The 23,826-nt window shown below is 36.2% G+C and overlaps 1 protein-coding gene and 1 long non-coding RNA gene across 5 annotated transcripts in view; both read right to left on the reverse strand.

Annotated features, from left to right (window-relative positions):
• LOC309848361 overlaps positions 1–23,826 on the reverse strand; it is an 801,917-nt gene that overhangs the window by 643,883 nt on the left and 134,208 nt on the right. The gene's annotated exons all lie outside the window — the stretch shown is intronic.
• Positions 1–23,826, reverse strand: part of WDR7 (WD repeat domain 7) — a 362,265-nt gene that overhangs the window by 239,371 nt on the left and 99,068 nt on the right. For all 4 annotated transcript variants that reach the window (XM_082699836.1, XM_082699835.1, XM_082699838.1 and 1 more), the window contains exons 15-16: positions 14,586–15,355; positions 13,242–13,330 (exon numbers count right to left, since the gene is read on the reverse strand). In XM_082699836.1, the coding sequence (XP_082555962.1) occupies positions 13,242–13,330; positions 14,586–15,355 (859 nt within the window). The remainder of the gene's footprint in view (positions 1–13,241; positions 13,331–14,585; positions 15,356–23,826) is intronic.

Raw genomic sequence — 23,826 nt, forward strand, 5'->3', positions numbered from 1 at the left:
AGTAAATTTTCAGGTTTTAACTTTCATGCCACCAAAATTGTTCACAATGTTCCTCTGGTGGCTTCCAACAACTGGGAATTTTCCATAATTTCACTTAAAAAAAAAAAAGAAATTATTATTATCATCCCTGAAAAGGCTGTGATACCTGATTTTACTCTTAAGTGAGAGGACAGTAGAGTGAGAGTTGAGGAAATTTAATACAAATGAATAAAAGTTCAATACTGAGTGATCATTATCCTAATCTTGTCAAGTAAGTAGTGGGATTAAACTCCATCTTCTGTAAGTCACAAGCATAAAGGAAACTAGAAATGCTACTGAGAAAACTACTAGAATAAGTACAATAGCTCTTAACAGAATAATGTTCAATATATATAAGTTTATTTTTAATGAAGTAAATAAACAGACTCTTTTTTGGACTACTGCTTGAATGACAGGAATAAGGAAAAAGAATTTACATTTTCCTTTAATAAATTCTGTGAGCATACATACACAAAAATCAAGAATACTATTAGACAGATCAAGGAATCAGATTTACTATGCTTTAAAAATCTTGGCATCACCACCAAAAAATACTTCATTCAGACTACCTCACAGCTGAGACTGCAGAATCTGGAACTACTTTTATAACTAATTGAGAAATTCAAATTAACTCTGCTTGAGCTTTTAAAACTGTCCACATATAAAGAAGTCAGCAAAAGAAATTTAAAACAAAAACAAAAAGCTCAAGGCTTAATGACAATAATGAATCTGAAGGAAGTCATATGTAGCACTGAATATTGACAATTCATAGCAGGAAGCATAAGAAGCATTTGGTTTCTTAAAACAAAAAAGCTGCGATATCAATTATCAATTGACTTCTCTTACTAAAGGTTAGTCAAGCCTAAGGGCAAAAGTCTCAGCATAGCTTCAAGAGATGACAGAGGTGGCTAGAGTTCTATTATTTTACCTACGAAAGTTCTTTAAATTTTGCAGCTAAGAGCCTCTTCAATTACTTACTATCATAGGCAAAGATAAACGAACTGTGTGACAACATACACACACACACCCACACGCTTTCCATTAAATAGCATCTACATAGAACTTGATGTTACAACATCCCTGGTTTTTCAGTTTCTGAATAGATCTATTTCAGTCTTCATTTGAAATCTGACTCTGAACTCCATTGTTCCCTACTGCCATTGTGACATGCTAAATATACAAAGGATAGAAAGTGAACATACTTTAGGTAGCAAGTTATTGGTCTAAAACTCATTAGCCTCCTGGTACATGAAAACAAATAGCCCTTTCAATACATTTTTCAGAAGAGAATAAAAAAATCTAGAAAGTTTTCTGTAAAACCAAATGCAATGGGTAAAGAAGTTTTTCAAAGTTTAACACAAATAAAATTATTTAATAATGAATCACTTTATCTAAAGTGTTATAGGATAATCACAAAGCTTTGAGAGGGGAGAACAGAGAAGAAGGCATTCCACACTAGGTCTGCCATTCAATGTAGAGATCTTAGAGCAACATCTGCCCTTTATGTCTATGGGAGATGAGCATTCTCATCATCTTTTAAGTCAACATGAAGCACTCGGATAAATCATTAATCAAACAGTCTAAGAAAAAAGTATATCCTTAAAATGCTATGACGGAAGAGCACAAAAAGTCTAACGGCAATAGGAAAGTACAAGGTTCCAGGAAGTAGAACAGATAAGGACCTACCATAAACCAGAATGAATTAACAGCCCAAGATAGTATTCTGACAGACATACATCAAGGCAAAATACAAAAGTGCTAATAATGTTTGAAAAATACAGTAAAACTCTATTTAACCTCCAGATCGCCAATGGATTATACCAGAACTGGAATAAGTTCAGATGTAATGGCAATTTTACCTTGGCCTTTAACTCTAGTCAGAGTCCAAAAAATAAAAATTAAAAAACTTTTTAAAAGTCCTGCTTCTGTAAAAGGCCTCCTTCATTACTAACATCTAAAAAAAAAAAAAATGAACTAAGACCAGGCACCATGGGGGGGAAGAGTTTATTACATTGAAATATAAAGGGATAATATAAATAACAACTTGAATTAGACATATGGAGGCTATTCAAATTTTCTAATTCATTTAATTAACAATAAGCACCTACTATGTGCCAGATGTTGGGTGAAGCATATAAAAAGTCATAAAGATTAGACAAAGATGCTGCTTGCAGTTACTCAGAGTCTGGTAGGAAAAGCAAATAACTAATGAAAATGTTACCACCAACTGCACTTTCCTCTGGATCTCCTCCACTAGACATAAGCTCCTTGAAGGCAGAGATTTGTTTTGTCAGCCTTAAAGACCCAGCCCCGAGTTACTGACTTATCAACACTAGAAGCATAAAGAGAAGGTATCTATAGATTCACTTATCCAAATATTTACTGAGTGCCTTCTATGCTTCAGCTACTGTTCCCAAGAACTTGTACTAAATCAGTGAATAAAAAAGAACAAAGAGAACAAATGCCTGCCCTTTGAGCTTCCAAAGACCAAAGTCATAAACCAATTTTTTAAAATAAAAGGCATATAAGTCCAAACACAAAATTTTAACGAGTCTTGAGGTCCATCAATTGACCTGATATATGTACTCCATACTTCTTGCTATAGAACCTAGAAAAGGATGGTGAAAAACTATTGATTAATTTGTATAAATGATGCCTGAAATGATTTAACAATGACTACCTCCTACTTCTAAGTTTAGACAACCTAAATTAAACCCATTTCTGAAAAATAAAATAGCAGATACTGTAACATAATCTTACATATTTAAATTGCTTAGACTTGCTTCCACACCTGCCACTGAGTAACGATGTAACTACTAACGTAGACAGAGGGTCACAGTCAAGATAGGCACTAGAGACACACACCAAAGTCTTAGGCCATAACATTACTAACTGACCAAGAGAAGTACAGTGTATCAGGATGTAGATAAGCCTAAAGCTATTGGCCATTTAGGGCTGTATAACTATGAACAACAATTTAGTCTGATCCCTTTCTCAAGTGAGATGTTTTGTAAAGTACACAATCAAGTGTCTAATAAATAAAAACTGACTTTATCAAAAAGTACTGACATGACTGTCAGTAAATGTTAATGATTGGCAAAGACTGAATGAACAAGCCCACTGTTAGACAAAATAAAGCTCTCGTGAAGAAATTATTTTCCAATGAAATACCCTGATAATGTTTATTAGAAATTATGTTAGCTGAACTATCTATATCATCCTTATTCTTAGACCCAAACGTCTACAAAAGGTCCAATCCGCAACTAAAGTCTTTACTCCATATAGATTATTTTGCAGTTGAACAAGTATTAGCCAACATGTAAGTGACAGTTTATCGAAAAAGAGCATATTCATGTTTGCATTCAGCTTGAGGAATGGATTGTGAGTCAATGTGCAATGTAGTGGCAGTCAGGAAAAGAAAACATAAGGAAAGAGGAAAATGTCTGAAAGCAAACCGGGGTTAGTTTGAACAGAAAGACAAAAATGTAATACCCTCACTGCTCTACTGTAGTCAGAGAACTCAGAGCTTTGTCCATTCTCTTACCGTTTCTTACACTAGCTAGTTGTTTATGTCCATTGAGTTATTTACTAGATAGATGTATATAAACTACTCAAGAGAGTATACATCAGACTAATTTTTCTAACGACCAAATAGAGTTGGAGGAAAAAAGGGCTTAATAAATATTTATTAAAGAGATAATCACTCTATATTTTCAATATTCAAATAGAAAGTGAGTTTCATCATGCCATCCTAAAGTATTTTATAATGTAATTCTCACTACAGATTGCTAATCTTTATTCGCTTTAAAAGATAAGCATCTGTATTGTTTCAAATGGAAATTCCTAACTCTACTGCCTTAAATAAATGCTTTGGAAAAAGCCTCAATTCTTAGTGTCCCTCTCCCCCTCTTCACTGCTCTCAAAACGTGATGCTTTATGAGAGGAGCAGCATTAAAGTATTCAAATCAAAGTAACATCCTCAGATCTGACCAGGTGAGTAAGTTCAATGCCGTAATGGTGATGGAGTACAAAATGCATCACAACAATGTCAGAGATTAAACTGGACAGCTTGTATCTGCTAGGATTACAGAGGGAGAAAATGTAATCCAAGAAGAAACATCAACTACAATGAATGATAATAACAATGGTAATGATGAGGAAAACAAATACCATCTCTAACAGGAACTGATTTTTTTTTTAAAGGTTTTGTTGAGAGGAAACACAAGCAGTGGGGTAGCTGGAGAGGGAGAAGTAGGGTCCCCTCTGAGCAGGAAGCCCAAAATGGGCTCAATCCCAGGCCTCTGGGACCATGACCAGAGCCGAAGGCAGATGCCTAACAACTGAGTCACCCAGGCACCCCTAAACAGGAACTCATCATCAATGAAGCTCTGAACTAACTAAATAGAGGAGATTATGCCCTGCCACTGATTTGTACAGTGTAAGCTGGAAGATATTTTTAATGGATTTAGGACATAAATACAAGCACAGACTTAGAGTTAAAAGGTGCTAATCATACCACTATAACTAACCATATTTTAAGCAAGTCTCTTACTTTTGTGAGCCTGTTTCCATTTCTCTCTGAAGTAATGGCTCTAAAAATACTGAAACTATATACAACATAAAGGATTTTTACTTTATGAAGTAATAGTACATTTAGAACATTTTAAAAGTAATGGGAGAGGAACTGTCACTTCTGGCCAAGATGGAGTAACATGAAACAGATTTATAATCCCATCTAAAACAACTCCCCCAACCAAACACATAAAACAATGGTTTCAAGTCCCTGGACATCAAGTGATGATCAACTGAGAGTCAGAAGTTGGGAGACAAACAGCAAGCACTATGATTGCCCCAGCTTATTGCTTTGTGGGAGTTTCTCGACCAAGATATGGGAAGAAGTTTGAGGCAGAGCCTCTCAGTTTCCCTGAGTTGAAGAGACAGAGCTGAGAGTCTCAGGAAGCCAGAGCAGCTAGAATCCACTGGACAGAGAGAAGAAAGCTTCAGAGATCAAGTTCTTCAGACATCCCCCTGGAATAGTCAGAGCACTGATCAGTTCATGTGTGTGAAGAAACTATAATGCCAAAGACCATGTTGCTTCCACCAGCCAGACTGGAAAATTAATAATTCATGGGGTACTAGATAGAATACTCAGGAAGCTCTTGCCTCAGTAATGGGAAATTAGCCTTAGAGCATGACTCTAAACCCACCAAACAAATCAAAAACAAGACCAGAAAAAGATCAAACTGTTTCCAAGCAACTTAACTGTATCCAGAATATAAGTTACAAAAGAAAAAAAAAAATTTATAACAATATAAAAATCTTCAGTACCCAACTAGGTAAAATCCAAGTGTCTGACATTTAACAATGATTACCAAGCATGCAAGGAAGCAGGAGAGCACAGTCCATAATGGGGGGGGGGGGGGGGGGGCATTAAAAATGAACCCCAAACTGACAGAGATGTCAAAATTATCAAATAAGGGTATAAACAATCATTATAACTATAGCTAATATACTGAAAAAAGTTACATAGAAATAATGAAGATATTTAAAAAGATACAAATCAAAATTATGGACATGTAAATCATAATGTCTGAGGTGAAAAATACACTGGTTCGTCTTTTAATACCAGGATGGATATTGCCAAGAATAAATGAATGAACTTGAAGACATTGGAACAGAAACTAAATAATGAAAACACAGGGGGAAAAAAATCCAAATATAAAGCATCAGTGATCTATGAAACAATTTCAAGAGACCTAATGTACATATAATTTGAGTCCACTAAAGAGAAGAGAGGAGAGAATAGAAAGAATATTTGGAGAAATATTGGTTGAAAAATGTTTTAAATTAATGAAAACTATAAAAATAATAAGCTCAATAAACTCAACCTCAAGAAACATAAAGAAAATTACACCAAGGCACTTCATAAGCAAATGGCTCAAAACCAATAACAAAGAGAAAATCTTTAAAACAGCAAGAGTAATAAAGTAAAAAAAAAAAAAAATAATGTTTTAATGTTAAATAGGAAAATACAGATGACATCAGATTACTTGTTAAAAACAAAGCAAATGAGGGGGCACCTGGGTGGCTCACTCAGTTGAGCATCTGACTCTTGATTTCAGCTCAGGTTGTGATCTTGGGGTCCTGGGATCAACCCCTGCTTCAGGCTCCACACTGAGCATGGAGTCTGTTATCCCTCTCCCTCTCCATACTCACACGTGGTCACACATGCACACTCTCTCTCTCTCTCTCTCTCATGAATAAATAAATCTCTAAAAAAAAAAAAAAAACAAAGCAAGTAAGAAGATAATAGAATATTCTGTTAAGTACTGAAAGATACAAATGGTCCACCTAGAATTCTATACCAGACAAAATATATCTTTCAAAATCAAAAGCAAATAAAGATGTTTTCAGATGTGAAGCTGAAAGAATAGCAGACCTTCACTACAAGAAATGTTTACTTCAGGCAGAAAAAAAAAAAATTACACCAGACAAAAATCTGGATCTACATAAAGGAATGAAAAACACCAAAAATGGTAATTACATAGCTAAATGTATTCCTTTTCTTATTTAAATCTCTTTAAAATACAATTAACTATTAAATAATACTGATTTGAAGAGTTTATAAAATACATAAATGTAAAATACAAAACAAAGGTAGACTAAAGTTCAGGAAATTTAAAAAATGCAAGTATAACATTTTAGTTTTAATATTAAATGTTAATGGTATAATATCACTTGAAGGTACTCTATAAATTAAAGATCTCTGTAGACTAGAAACTCTAAAATAACCATTAAAATAACAAAATAAACAATTAGTTTGTAAATCAATAAAAGAGATAAAGTGAAATCATAAAAGAAAACAGTAGAAAAAGGAAAAGAAGGAGCAAAGAACAAATGAGACAGGAGAAAAAAATAGCAGAATGACAGATTCAAACTAACTATATCAACAACCACATTAAATGTAAATGGCTTAAACACTACAGCAAAAAGTAGGCCATATTGTTTATAAGAAACACAATTTAAATGTAAAGACCCCAAATGGGGAAAAAGTAGAAGGACAAGAAAATACATTCTATGCAATAACAGTAACCAAAAATGCTGAACTAGCTGTATTATTTTAAACAAAGTAGATTTTCAAAGCAAAAGATACTATCAAAGATAAAGAGGTCATTTCATAATGACAAAAGTAAAAAAAAAAAAAAAAAAAAAAATCAGTAAGAAAAAGTTTATGTACCTAATAAGAGAGTTGTATAATACATGAAGCAAAAACTAATAGGAATTCAAGAAAGAATAATGAAAGCCACAACCATTGCCAGACTACTCAAGAGAAAAGAAAAAAAACATAAAATATATATAACAAAAATGAGAGGAGGGTACCATTTCAATTTCTACAGATATGATATTAAAAGAAAAATAAGAGAATATTAAGCTTTTCTCCCCAATAACTTTGACAGAAAATAGCAAAGTTCACCAAAGATGTAATAACAATGATAAAACATCTAAATAATCCTGTATCTATTAAAGCATTTAAATCTGTAGTTAAGGGGCGCCTGGGTGGCTCAGTGGATTAAAGCCTCTGCCTTCAGTTCAGGTCATGATCTCAGGGTCCTGGGATCAAGCCGGGCATCGGGCTCTCTGCTCAGCAGGAAGCCAGCTTCCCTCTTTCTCTCTGCCTCTCTGCCGACTTGTGATCTCTGTCTGTCAAATACATGAATAAAATCTTTAAAAATAAAAATCTGTACTTAATACCTTTCCCATTAAGAAAACTCCAGGCCCACATACTTTCAATAGTGAATTTAGATAAAATGAGTAAGGAATAAAATCAATCCTAAACAAACCCTTCCAGAAAATACAAAGAAAAGGGGGGGTGTTGTGGGGGGGGATAACATCCTAATTCCTACGAGACCAGCATTATTCTATTACCAACACTGAACAAAGAACATTATCAGAAATGAAAACTGTAGACCAAAATCTCTAATAAACATAACATAAACTCTTAAGAAATTTTAGCAAATTATACCAGCAATCTGTAAGAAGAAGAAGAATTCATCATGACCAAGTGTTGTCTAACATGAGATCTCAAGGGTTTTTTTTTTTAATTTTTTTAAAGATTTTATTTATTTGAGAGAGAGAGAGAGAGAGAGCACTCATGAGAAGGGGCAGGATCAGAGGGAGAAGCACACTCCCTGCCGAACAGAGAGCCTGATGCGGGACTTGATCCTAGGACTCCAGGATCATGACCTGAGTTGAAGGCAGTTTCTTAACCAACTAAGCCACCCAGTCACCCTCAAGATTGTTTTGAAGTTCAAAAGTTCATGTACTTTGTCTTAAGAAAATAAAGGAGAAAATTCATTTGCTAATTTCAACAACTACAGAAAAATCATCTGAAAAAATCTAACATCCATTCATAATTTTTAAATCTCAGTGAACTAGGAATAGAGGGTACCTGACTTAACATTCTGTTCATTTAAGAAAAACCTGCAACTAATATCATGCTTTAAAAAAAAAAAAGAAGAAGATTTTATTTATTTATTTGACAGAGATCACAAGTAGGCAGAGAGGCAGGCAGAGAGAGAGGAAGGGAAGCAGGCTCCTGCTGAGCAGAGAGCCCAATGTGGGGCTTGATCCCAGGACGCTGGGATCATTGACCTGAGCCAAAGGCAGAGGCTTCAACCCACTGAGCCACCCAGGGGCCCCTAATATCATGCTTAATAAAGATTGGATGCTTTATCCCATGTATTGGAAATGAGGCAAGCATGACTGCTCTAACTTTTCAATTCAACAGCATTCTCTAACTCCTTACCTGTGCAATAAGGTAAGAAAAATAAAATTCAAACTGACTGAAAAGAAGCAAAACTGTCTTTATTCACAGATAACATTATTTACTCTGAAGGAAGAAGGGCTAAAAATTGGTAAGTTACCATCCACCTTAGGAAGTTAAAAATAAACCACATATTAAACTACAAAAAAACCAGGAGAACAGCAGATTTCAGTGAGACAGGAAAAAATATGCACTTAGAAAGGAAAAACAAAGGCACAGAGGATTCATTAAAATGACTAATAAGATTGATAAGTGCCTGATGAGACTGATCAAGAAAAAAGAGGGAAGATACAAATGATTAAAAACATCAGGAACAAAAATGATGGTATCATCACATATATTAAAAAATTTGAAAGAGTACCTTTTCAAAGGACAACAAATTTAAAAGAACTAGAAAAATCGCTAAATATGTACTACTTAATGAAACTGACATAAGAAGAAACAGAAAATCTTTAGTGTCACATGAGAATGAAAGAAATTAAACCTAGAATTTTAAAACTTTCCACAAAGAAAACTCTAGATCTAAATCCAGCAAATTCTACTGCACATACATGGAAGAAAGAATGTCAATCTTACACAAATTCTACCTGAAAACAGAAAAAAAGAAAAGATTCCTTAATCCATTTTTTGAAACCTGCATAATGTAACACTTCATAAGAGCATTAGAAGAAAGGAAAATTGGGGCATTTGGCTGGTTCAGTTGGTTAAGTGTGTAACTCTTGATCTCAGCTTAGGTCTTGATCTCAATGTTGTGAGTTCAAGCCCTGTATTGGGCTCCATGGTAGGCATCGAGGCTACTTATTAAAAAAAAAAAAGGAATAGGAAGAGAAAGAAGAGAAAACTTATTCCTAAACAAAAAATATTAAGCCAAATTCAACAATATATAAGATGATAATACATCAAAACAGAATAAAAGGAAAAATTATATAATCATCTCAATAGATACAGAAAAAGCATGATAATATACTGATGATAAACACTTAGCAAAGGAATAATGGAAAGTTAATTTCTTATAAATTACCTATAAAAAGCATACAAGAGATATAATAATTATGAAAGCTTAAAGGGAAAACATTGGGAATAGAAAAAGTATCCCATATGACTGTCCATATAGTCAAAGTAATCCACAAATAAAGTATTACAAATAATGGATGAAGAGCATGCCTGCTTGATACAAGGTCAACATATAAAAATCATCTGCATTTCTGTACCAGAGGCACAGAAAATAAAATATTCAATACCAGTTATAAGAATATTTTAAAAATCCTTACCTAGGAAAAAATCTAAATAAATAGTATATAAGACCTCTACACATCAAACTATAAAAGAGTTACAATAGCTAAATGAGATCTAAATAAATACAGGAATATACTGAATGAATGAACCCACAAAGATATTAATTCTCCTCAAACTCATCTACAAATTCAATAAAACTGCAGTTGAAATCACAATAGGTCTTTATAACAAATGAGAAACTAGCTCTAAAATGACAATTGAGATATTCAAAGAAGCAAGAATAGCCATGACATTCTTTAAGAGTAAGATGGGAAGGGGCGCCTGGGTGGCTCAGTGGGTTAAAGCCTCTGCCTTCAGCTCAGGTCATGATCCCAGAGTCCTGGGATCCAGCCCCACATCGGGCTCTCTGCTTCACGGAAAGCCTGCTTCCTCCTCTCTCTGCCTGCCTCCCTGCCTACTTGTGATCTCTCTCTCTCTGTCAAATAAATAAATAAAATCTTAAAAAAAAAAAAAAAAAGAATAAGATGGGAAGACTCTCTCTGTTGAATACCAAGTCCTACTATAAAGCTACAGTAATTAAGGAACAAGAATACACAAGCAAGTCAATGGGCTCAAACAGCCCCAGAAACAGATCATATAGAAAAATGTTTTATTTATGAAAAGGATGGCATTGCAAAGCAGTGGGGAACAAATCAGGACCCCTGCTTCCCATTATACCCAAAATTGAATTGTAGGCAGATTATAGATCTAAATAAAAAGGATAAAACAATAAAGCTTATAAAACAGAAGGGTATCTTCATGATTATCAGGGTAGAGGTATCAAGGTAACTTCTTAAATAGGACACAAAAATATTAATCATTAAGTGAAAAAATAGATATATTAGATTCCACTGAAATTGAGAGATGCTGAATTTCAAAGATAAGAGCGAAAGGCAAGTAAATAGTTGCAATACATAGAACAAAGGGCTCAAATCAGGGACAGTGACAGATCAACACTTACAAGTCATTAAAAAAAAAAATCTAGACACACATGAGTTGAACAGGCACTTCACAAAAGAACATATGTAGAAATGAGCAATAAACATACCTAAAAAGTATTCAACCCTGATGGGTATTGGGGGATGTAAATTAAACACTTGAGAGACTACTGCACATACACCAAAATGGCTCAAGTGAAAGATATGGAATATATTCAGGGTTAGCTACATTCACTGCTGAGCATTAGCTCATCAATGGTCTATGAGACTTCTTGTTGCTCCATATCCTAGCCAACCCAGTATTTTCCATCTTTTTCACTTTAGCCATTTTGATGGATATGTATTAGTCACTCACTTAGAAAAACATAGTATTATCTGCTAAAGCTAAACATATGCAGAAATTCCACTTTCAGTTATATACACAACAGAAGTACTGATACTGATAAGGTACATTAGGATTCAAATGCAAGATCGTTTGCAGATTTACGAAAAACAATGAAAATAATTCAAATGTCTATTGATAGGAAAATGGATGACGAAACTGTGGTCCACTCATTTTGCAGACTATTACAGAACAATAAAAATAAACAATGAAATAAGCAAATCTCAAACGCAGTATCGTCGAAAAAATCTCATAAAAGAAACCAAAAACAAAAGAATATATACTCCATGACTGACGGAATTCATATAAAACTCAAAGAACAGCAAAACTAAACTACAGTTTTAGGGCTTTAAACTTGGGTGGTATAACTCTAAAGCAAAGAAAGTGATTTCCCAGAAGCCAAGACAGTAGCTAACTTTTGGAAGAGGGCACTAATGACAGGGAGTGAACATCCCAGAAACCTCGGGCATGATGGCAGTGTTCAAGCTCTTGTCCACGGATGTAGTTACAAGGGAGTTTAGCATGTAAAAGTCACTCAGCTACATACTTCCGTTTTGCGTACCTTTCTGTATATGTATTTCACACATACACAAGTACAAAAATTTATCCAACCAAGACTTTTCTGTAACATGAAATTATTTTACACGAGTTTGTATCTTTCATCAGAGGAAGGGTAATAAAGGATGTGAGCATGAGGGGTTGGAACGGACACTGGGAGTAGGAGCAGAGAAGGTGGGAGTTCATCTCCCAGAATGAGAAGCCAGCAGTGCCTAAAACTGAAAATCAGGCATCTATTTAAAGATATTAAAGTAAATACCAAATAATAAGCTAAGAAAGAGAAAAGTACTTGTCCTAGGGATGGGAAAAAAAATTTTTTTTTAAATCTTTAAAACAGAAACTATGGGAAAAAGAAGACCCTGAAGTCACCATTCACAGGCAGAACCTTCATCATCTCATCTCTTGCTTGCTTCTTCTTCACTTTTATCACATTCTGAGAGAGTCAGAATTCACTCTAGGCCTGAAGGAAAGCTCTCTAAGCAGAAGTCACCCCCCACCCCCAACTCTGGTTGCCTCATTTGCCACTCTTATAATGGACATAAAAGATAATAATGGAAGCAAAACTCAATTTTCTCTTCTATCTAATGAAAAACAAAGCAACAGACAAAAATTAAGACAGGGGTGGCTGGGTGGCTCAGTTGGTTGGGCGACTGCCTTTGGCTCAGGTCATGGTCCTGGAGTCCTGGGATCAAGTTCCGCATCAGGCTCCCAACTCCATGGGGAGTCTGCTTCTCCCTCTAACCTTCTCCCCTCTCATGCTCTCTCTCAAATGAATAAATAAAATCTTAAAAAAAAAATTAAGACACATAATGACATAAAAAGAAAGTTTTTCCACTTGTGGATTACAAAGCATGAACTACTGGCAAATAACAATAGATACAGTATGAAAACATGAATTTAAAACATTTATAAATGTAGTTAACAAAACAGGTAAAACTTTTAAACTCAAGATACACATGATTAACACACTAGTGCTGTCAAGTTAAGATGCCCCTAATTCATAAAAATTAGGTCAAAGACAGTACAACAAAATTATGTGAAATATGCTCATTTATCAGTTTCTAAATAAATCTGATTTATTTTTAACTGACATCTTAATTATCCATATTTACATCTGGAATATAACAACTTTTCTCTCTTTTAACAATATGAGACAAATAAAATGTTATGATTATACATTAGTTATGCCTCCTCAGTTTCTACAGCTGAAATGTCAGGTCAATTACTTAATAAGATTTAATTTTACCTTGTTTAATCTGTCCTTGTACAACATTACTGGAAGTTGGAGGGGAACCCCTTGCCTTAGAAAGGTCTGGGGTGCTTGGTCGAGGTGGCCTTTAAAAAAAAAAAAAGAAGAAAATATATGTATATATACATTCATACTTTCATATTTCCAGAACCATTTAAATATTAAACTTTCTAGTCCTCAATGAATTGCAAAAGAAACATACAGAGAACATTTTCAATTTACCATTCCAAAAAGACGGGGTTTTTTTGTTTTTACCTATTAACATTTTCCTTTTCAAACTTTAATCAATTGAATGATTAGCAAATAGCAAGCAAAAATTTCATATCTATAATTTATGCTTTATACTAATTTAAGAAATATTTCTGAACAGTTTAATGTGCTACCACTGACAAATAAATATCATAATTAGTCCTTCATTCTTCAGTATCAGCATGCTGAGATTTCAGCGTTCCCTGTATGATTGGTCCAAATGAGTTCATGGAACAATACAGTGAGTCTAAAAGAATACATCTCTAAAATCTGAAAAAAGTAATACGGCATTAGAAATCTTGAACTTCCGAGGCAGTATGTCTCCTGTGAATTCTTTTAACACCACTCAACTACCTGTGTGACCTTAGACACATCACTTAACCTGTGTCTCAGTTTTCTTACCTGTAGTAAAAGGATAACAGTGCCTGCCTTCTAGGGTTAAGAGCATCAGAACCAGACACTAGGTAAGTACTACTTAAGTATTTGATTTTTTAAAATTTCTCAATATGATCAACTCTCAATAAAGGATAATAAAACCACAGTTTAAAAAGTTGCCTTCATGACTTCTAGAAAATAGATAATAACAAATCAGGTTCAATATTCATGAAATATTAAAATAATACTCTCTTACAATTAAAAAAAGTTTTCTCTCTCCCAACTGAAGAATTCTGACAAAATTCTCACAAAATTCTGAAGCTAATTACTAGACACCTATCATTCATTACATGTAAGTCATAAAGAAGCACTTCAACCAAATATAACACTTTGAATTAAATGTCAATGCAAACTTTAAGTGGATACAATTCTAAGATTATACTCTAAGAGCTAGTCCCTAACTCACTTACTTAACCTGAACTGAGCTACTCAGTTTAAATAGCTATGTAGTATGTTTGAATAAAGATTAAACATGCTTTAAATCATGCATGTTGTGTTTTAAAATTTCAAGGGGAAACACTGAGATGATACAAAAATGCTAAGGTAGGCAAAACCAAAAAAAAAAAAAAAATACTAAACAGAAAAATAAAAGAGGTTTCATTCTGGTTTTTTTTTTCCCTGAAATGTGAGAATAAAATCAAACTATCATGGTCACACCTGGTAGGACCCTTCTTCATATGATCACCAATAAAAGTTGCATTAGTCATACTCATTAACGTATTTGCCAAAGATATGATAGACAGGAGATGCTGTGTAGTGACGGCTCGGGACACTCCGTAAGTTCCCTTTCCAAGGCTCTCGGTTGCAGGCAGCTTCCTTCCTACTTCTGCTTTCCCATGTGACAGTTTCCGAGCAGACTGATTATAACCAGGAAGCATCAGGGACATGTGACCTCCTCTGGATAGGAGACCAAAAGATACTGTGCAATGCGGTTTCAGCATTCCAAGGCGATCAAGGCAAACTTCATCCAGAACTTCATTTAAACCCCAGGCATGAAGACACGACATGAACAGTTTTGCAGTGTCCATTGTTAAATTATATTCTAATAGTGTCAGTGGCTTAGATTTGCTGGAGCGATACTCTGGATCGCTCTCCTCTCTTCTCTGCCTCATCAGCTCCTCGTCCTCCTCTTCATCATCAAGGAGATGTTCCTTTATGTTCTCTTTGATGGTTTCTTTCACTTGTTGGAAGAGAACTGCTGCGCGTTTTCCAGTTAGAAAAGAGCCCCCTTTGTCTGCACTGCCAGATGCTTTTTGCAAATTCTCTGGGGAAATAAGCGCAGTATTCGGCCTAGAGGCTTCTTCAGTCAGGAGTTGAATAATCAACGCTTCCACATCAAAGAAAAGCACATGTATGTCCGGGTCTGTTAGGTTCGTCTTTATTGCTTGAACCATCAGGGAGTTATGAGAATATTTAGGCAAATTTCCCTGCAAAAAAAAAAATTTTTTTTTAAATGGTCATAACTATAAAGTGTTTAATTGCATACATTCAGGGATGAGGAATAAACAGAAGAACTTGAATGCATATTCGGTGCCTCTACCATTAAGAGTAACGCACGAACTGCACCAATCAGCAGAATATAAAAAATGTGAATTTATGAGGATTTTATGCTGAAACAATTATAAAATGGTCAATTATTTAAAAACAAAAAAAAAATTGTTATTGAAGCAGAGTCCTTTCACTCATAGAAGAGACTAAAATGTCAGTAACCTCTATGCAAATTCTCTGAGAATGAACTACTGGTCCGCCTGAAAGAAAAATCCATTTATCACAGCGACTCGTCCGTTGCTGTACCATCAAATCCCTCCTCTTTCCACGTTCCCTTCACTCTCTGCCTATTCACAGATTCTTTTCCCTCAGTTCGGAACTTGCACAGATCTACTTAGATTCTCACAAAGAGTGTTATCCTTTGACTGTGCCCCCTCTTCTACAGATCTCTCTCCTCCTCTACTGTCCCTTTTAGCCAAATGTAGAGAAAGTTAGGAGGCTAATCCAAGGAAACTCTCAGTCCTGTTTTTCCTTGAGCTCTTTGCAGTATCTGACATCGTTATTTTTGCTGGGGGAGTGAGAGAAAAGCATAAAGAAAAAAATTAAAAGCCACCTCTCCCAGCTTCCCTTCCTGGTGAGCCTTCTAATTCTGACCACCCTTCTCAGCCGTCAGCTGCCCTGAAAACTCGTCCTTCCTCCTATGTCGGGACGGACATCTGTGGCTCCCTAATTTCCATCATCGCCAGGCCGGCCTCCTGGAGTTTCAATCCTCTACTTAACAACTGCTTGTATCTAGATGTCCCATAGCACCTCATAGTCAATGTGTCCCCATGTCCACGCTGCCACTGAACCTGCTGTGTCTGCCAGGCTGTCCGTGGAGAATCCTTCCTCTTCCATTCTGTCCCCCCCATCACTGTCACCACATCTGGACCCTTATTTCCTTGTCTCAGTGGGGTTCACTGCCCCTAGTCTCTCCTTAGTCCAATGTAACTTCACAGAGCCACAAGACTTCTTTCTGAAGCACAAATACAGTCACATCACTCTTCCACCAAAAAGCTGCCATTATCATGGGTTATAAAGAAAAATGGAAAATACAGATTAAAAACTAAATCAAAATGCAGGTGAATATCTCTGATCTCAAGATGAGAAAGGGCTTTCCAAACATACTTAAAGATTCACTACTATAAAATTCACTACTGTAAAAATATTAAAAGGCAAATAAGAAATAGGAAAATGGGCCAGAAATAAGACTGAATTATAATCTATATAAATATGTCTTAAAATCAGTGAGAAAAATACTAATGCCCAAATAAGAGGGAGAATACCATAAAGATCAAGGACAATTTGCAGTAAAAGAAACAAAGAGTCAATAAACATAGGAGAAAACCAGCTCAAACTAGTTGTCAAGGAAATACCTGTTAAAATAACTACAAGATACCATTCATAAAATTAGCGCACAGTAAACACTAAAAACTACTTATCCAGGAATACAATGGAAGACAAACCCACACACTGCAGGCATGAATTTAAAAAGCAGCCTTTTAGAAGAGCAATGTAGCAAAATACATTGTGAGACCTTTAAACAGTTTGATCCAGTGCATTTATTTCTAGAACCCTATCCTAAATAGTCAGAAATACAGACATGGATTTATGTACAAAGATGTGCAAAGATGTGCAGTGAAATGGTAGCCATTATTTTAAATTGAAGCCTAAAGAGTCTAACAATAAGGAAACAGATAAATAATTTAAGTGTAGCCATATAATAGAATAAATACTGCAATCACTACAAATCATGCTTTCTGGACACATTTAACCACATGGCAAAATTTCCTGTTCCAATTTTTTAAAAAAGATTTTATTTGCGAAAGAGAGAGAGAGAGAGAGAAGGACAGAGAGACAGAATGAGGGGGGGAGGAGCAGAGGGAGAGGGAGAAGCAGACTCCCTGCTGGCTTGATCCCAGGACTCTGGGATCATGACCTGGGCAAAGGCAGACGCTTAACAGACTGAGCCACCCAGGCACCCTGCCTGTTCCAATTTTAAGTGAGATCAAAATCACACACACACGCGCGCACACACACACGCACACACAGAGTATAGTTCTGATTTCATTTATTGAATGCTTAAGTATATATCTGAGCATGGTGAGAAACACTGGGAAGAAATACGTGAAAATACTGGTCATTACATTTTGTAATGGAATTACAGACTAGTTTCTTTTTTCTTTATATTTCCCTACATTTCTTAAATGGTATACAGCCATGATATATTATTCTCAAAATCAGAAAATAAAGCTTCAGGATAAAATACAAAATCATTCAGCACAACATTCAAGGCCCATTATGGTCTGATAGCAAGTATTTTTCCCGCTTTAACGAACTGGCTCTCATACCGTAACCAGGGTCTCCCACCGATTAATCCTTTTATTTATTCCTTTGCCCAAAATATTCTTTTTTGTTCTATCCTAATCCCTCCTATTCCATCAAGACCCTAATTCTCCAAAGGAAAGTTAGTCCATAATGATCCAGCGCCCATAAAATTTTCTATCTACTGTATGTCACAAACGTATACACCTTGGCTATGTTGACATAGTTGGGTATTTTTTACATTTTCCTGTACTCTGTGGGAACTATGTTTTACTCATCTTGTGTAAGCTTATCAGAGTACATGACAGAATGAACAAAAGACATTATAAAAAAAAATTCAAAATTATTTTAAATTGCTAATCAACTCTTCAATCATAAAATTGTAATAAATCTCCTTAACTGGTCCCTCCCTGCTGCCTCAATCATCCTCCCATCCGATCATGTTTCTTCCTAGCTGAAAGGATTTCTTTTTTTTTTTTAAAGATGTATTTATTTATTTATTTGACAGAGAGAGATTACAAGTAGGTAGAGAGGCAGGCAGAGAGAGAGAGGAGGAAGCAGGCTCCCTGCTGAGCAGAGAGCCCGATGCGGGACTCTGAGATCATGACCTGAGCCGAAGGCAGTGGCTTAACCCACTGAGCTACCCAGGCACCCAGCTGAAAGGATTTCAATGGCATTTTAGAATCCAAGGATACAATCTTTCCAAAGTAAAGACTTCTTTGCAAGGCAAAGTATATTGCTCCCTCCAATTTCATCACAACCCCCATATCTTCTACTACAGCCCAATGAAATCACTTGTATTTTTTTTTTAATTTTCTATTTTTATTTATTTGGGAGAGAGTGAGCACAAAGAGGAGGAGGATGGGCACAAAGAGGAGCTGGGAGCCTGATGTCGCGCTCGATCCCAGAACCCCAGGATCATGACCTGAGCAGAAGGCAGATGCCTAACCAACTGCCACCCAGGTGTCCCTAAAACACTTGTATCTTCCAGAACCGTGCAGTGTCACATGTTTGGGCCTTTGCTTATACCAGGAAGATGCTGCTTTCTCATTCTTCGCACAACCCCTCAAGTCATACTTTACCCATCCTTGGAGAAGCATTTCCTGTTAACTAGACCTCCTGTGGTGATCATTTCACAATACATACAAATACAAATCATCATGTTGTAAACCTGAAACTAATGTAATGTTGTATGTCAATTATATCTCAATTAAAGAAAAATGTAAAAAAAAGTCTCAAGTAGCTGCTCTTCCAAAAATTATTGCCATAATTATTACTAATTCTGCCTCCTTTGCTTAAATCACTGTTCTGAACTGAGTCATGTTTAAAGGAAGGTAGGAAATAATTTCTAAATCCCAGCTTAAGAACCTAAAGAATGTAGGTAATGTAAATTAATATTCTACAAAATGTGATTTTATTTTTTTTTTAAGATTTTATTTGTTTATTTGACAGACAGAGATCACAAGTAGACAGAGAGGCAGGCAAAGAGAGAGAGAGGGAAGCAGGCTCCCCGTTGAGCAGAGAGCCTGATGCGGGACTCGATCCCAGGACCTGAGCCGAAGGCAGTGGCTTAACCCACTGAGCCACCCAGGTGCCCCTACAAAATATGATTTTAAAAAAAGTCAAGACTTTCTGAATTTCATTCCCATATTTAATTCATTTGTTACACATTCGCCTGTGTTTGTGCAAGACACTGGAGATACAAAGACTAACGAGATGATTTTCTAGTAATGGAACTCAAACCTCACAGATACATAATGGCATGAAAAGACACCATGACCATGTAGTAAGAATGGTACTTTGAAGAAAGGAGGATTGCAAGATACAATAAGGGACACGGCAGAGAAAGCACCAACTCTACCCTGGGTGAGCCTCTCCGAAGGGGTAACTATGAAAGGGCAGACAGAGAGCAAAATGTGAAAAAGGATAAAGGCTAGAGATGCGACAGGCCAGATGCTGATGAAGCCACAGATGACGAGGGGAAGGAATGTAAGGGTTGGTTCACTGAGAACACGGAGGTTCCGACTAAGGCTTTTGAACTTTATCTTGCAAACTTGGGAATCACTAAAGCAGTGCTTCTCTGAAAATCATTGAGGCTATTTGTTAAAATACAGGTTCCTGGGCCTGATATCAGGCCTGAATCAGTATGCATAGACCTAAAGGGATCAGAACCTGCCTAACGAGAACCCCAGACAACTTCAGGCTATCATACAGCTTGACAACTACCATCTAAAGGCTTTAAAAGAGTGGAATAACATAACCAAATTTAATTTTATAGATGTTTATCTACCAGCAGTGTTGGCTGAAAAGATCAGAGTCACGAATATGATTTGGGAGGACAGAAGCCATCCAGATGAGGGAAGATGAAAGTGTGCAACAGGACTGAGAATGCAGAAGTCGGGATAGGATGAAGAATGTATACATTACCCTTTTATTTTTTTTTATTCTTTTTTTTTTTTAAGATTTTATTTATTTATTTGACAGACAGAGATTACAAATAGGCTGAGAGGCAGGCAGAGAGAGAGGAGGAAGCAGACTCCCTGCCAAGCAGAGAGCATGACGCGGGGCTCGATCCCAGGACCCTGGGATCATGACCTGAGCCGAAGGCAAAGGCTTTAACCCACTGAGCCACCCAGACACCCCATCCTTTTATTTTTAACACCACTGCGCTGCATATTTGTTTTTCCAAACACTGAATATGTAATGTCAAACACTATGCTTAACGCTTTGTACCTACTGACATTAATTTGAATCATAAAGCTGTTTATAATACATTATATCTAATATATTATTGATATGAAAATTGATATTGATAGCTACCACATACGAAGTTGCTGCTATGGCCTAGGCATTATTCTTGGCATTAGGGCTCGTCAAGTCACAGAAAAAGATAAAACATCATCTTAATATCTACTTTGGGTAGACAGCCATGTCACTATGTTTAGAAAATAGATTAAAAACAGCATCAGGTAAAATCAAGAGCCCACCACAATACCTTAGTAAATATTGTCTTTCTAGTAAAGAGCTACAAAATTCTATTAGGAGAAAGAGAGATCACTACTACCAAAGAATATAAAATCAAACATGTTTGGTAAGGAAATTACTGAGGCAGCAAGAGGGGTTTGAAGAAAAAAGAAGGCAAGAGTAAGGACACAAGGTCAGCTTTTAAGCTCTCCCCTCTGATGTCAACCACATCTGTGCCCCTTTCAGCACCCCGAGATCAGCTCTGGTTCTGTCTCTTTCCAGGAGGTACGCCAGCAGACAGCCCATGTGCTGGACAACTGAAAGGTTATCTTGTGTCTGGTGCCATGATATCTGGATGTGATTGTGTGTGACTCCTTTTATCACAACCTCTGGGTGCTGCTGATTGTGTCACCATGGAGAAACTGGATCTATGAGCATGCTACAGTCAGAAAAGAGGGTGAAAGACAGCAATAATGAAGGAAGATGAGAACAGAGTGAGACTGAAAGAAAGAAGGAGAAAATGATTCATCCCCAAGTCCTACATATGATCTGTAACATCTGTCAATGGATTCTACTGACTTAAAGGCTTATTACAACAAAATACAGATATCCAGCAAAGTTGTGAGGGCAGCACTTAAGCTGAATGCATGAGATGACAGAGGTGATCGCAGGCACGTTTGATATTCTAATATGTCACACTAAGATTAAAGAAAAATGAGCCGAAACATCTACCAAACTCCAAGGATCTTTTAGCTCAGTCACAAGATATCTATATATATATATATCTAGAACAAACTAACACATTTGAGTCATCTTATAGTCTTAACAGTTTCATGTACAGGTTACCTAATTCTGGAAATTCTTTAACATTCCTATTAAAGTAGTATGCTTGTTCTATTACCTTTACTAAGAACATCTGAAATGCATGTTTGCAAATCCCCTTTCACATTATCATGGCAGAAGCTTAATTCAACAAATACTTGTGGAGTGTCCATTATATACAAGACACTTAGAAAAAAATGAAGCCTTTAGACTTAAGGCAATTAATTTCAAAACTTACTTGACAAAGGGCAGCAAGCAAAGCTAAATCATAAAATATATTTAAATAAAATGGTCTCAAGTTTGCTAGTAAAACTCAAATCATAAACTCAAAAGACACACAATGTACTTTAAAGAGCTAATAAGACCGATAAATTTGATATCTCCTTTGTAAGTGCTACGCCTATTAAAATTATATTTTCTGTATATGGGAAAATACAGACTTACCCATTTCAAATACTAAATAAAGAACTGCACTAGAAACATTACAGAAATGCACCAAAAGGAAAAAATTACTGCGCTGCTTGCTCATCACTGAAAGCGAACCTGTGGAAATCACATTAAGAACAGCAGATAAAATTGTATCTCAAGTGAAAAACCCAAGGAAAATGACAGAACTATGATCAAGAGATGAATCCTTCCTTATTCAAGCCCGGGTACTTTTCAGCATATGGACACACACGCACACCATAAGCAGCACTGCCAGCAACAAGGAAACAACTTCCAACCTACAAAGGAGAAAATGTTGATGTATCCCTGTTACAACATTTATCATTATTATATATTTGAATACATGCTTGGTTAAATCATGTCTGTTAAAACACCCCGTAGCTTTGTCCCCTAAAACCAACGTTATAATGATATTTTAGGCATATGTCATTTTATCTGATGATTTAGAGAAATTTAGAATGATGGCGATAATTTTACTCTTGCATCATTCACTTCAATGGTCCTGATTTAAAACTTATTTTTGAATCTTTTTTTTTTTAAAGATTTTATTTATTTATTTGTAAGAGAGAGAGAGTGAGAGCGAGCACAGGCAGACAGAGTGGAAGGCAGAGTCAGAGGGAGAAGCAGGCTCCCTGCGGAGCAAGGAGCCCGATGTGGGACTCGATCCCAGGACACTGGGATCATGACCTGAGCCGAAGGCAGCTGCTTAACCAACTGAGCCACCCAGGCGTCCCTGAATCATTTTTTAATGTCATAGTTTTCATGACTATTTCTAAAGTTACCTAGAAAAATAATTATTTTTCCTGAAAAAGCATGGAGTCCAATCTATAATACCAAAGAGTCCAGACTTCTACCTAAACATAAATTTGATTTATGCCAGTGAGCATTAAACACAAGCTGATTTGGGGGTACCTGGGTGGCTCATCCAGTTAAGTGTCTGCTCAGGTCATGGTCCTGGGTCCTGGGATCAAGCCCTGCATTGGGCTCCCTGCTCAGTGGGGAGTCTGCTTCTCCCTCCCTCTCTGCCTATTCCCCCAGCTTCTGCTCTCTCCTTCTCCCTCTCAAGTAAATAAAAGCTTAAAACAAAACACCAGCTGATTTTGATGCTAATGCGTAAAGCAGATGAGTAAATAATTAAAAAAAAAATCTGAATCTGTTTTGAAACCAGAGATGGAGGATACTAAGACTAGGTAATGTTACATATCTAACACACACACACACACACACACGCTTCTATAAATATCAACACTGAGTCCTAAAATAATGTATGTGACAAATATATATGTACATACAAATACGTATGTGACAAATAATAATAAAACATTTCACAAAATAATTATTTAGGTGTCATATTTCTAATGCATGATCTTAATAATTTTTTTATTTCCTAAGCACAGTATAAAGAACTGGTTTATCACCTAAGAATATTTTTGTAAGAAAAATTAAACAATTTTACTCCTGATTATGGACGGGATATCCTATTGAATAAAAATCTTTAGGGACGCCTGGGTGGCTCAGTCAGTTAACAGTTTGCCTTTGGCTCAGGTCATGATCCAGACAGATGAGCTGTACATCGGGCTCCCTGCTCAGCCAGGAGCCTGCTTCTCCCTCTGACCACTGCTCACCCTACTTGTGTGCTCGCTGGCGCAGTCTCTCTATGACAAATGGATAAATGAAATCTTTAAAAAAAAAGATCTTTGGGATGCCTGGGTGGCTCAGTAGGTTAAGCCTCTGCCTTCAGCTCAGGTCATGATCTCAGGGTCCTGGCATCAAGTCCCACATTGGGCTCTCTGCTCAGCAGGGAGCCTGCTTC

Source organism: Mustela nivalis, assembly GCF_964662115.1.
Source record: "Mustela nivalis genome assembly, chromosome: 14".
Taxonomy (NCBI): Eukaryota; Metazoa; Chordata; class Mammalia; order Carnivora; family Mustelidae; genus Mustela; species Mustela nivalis.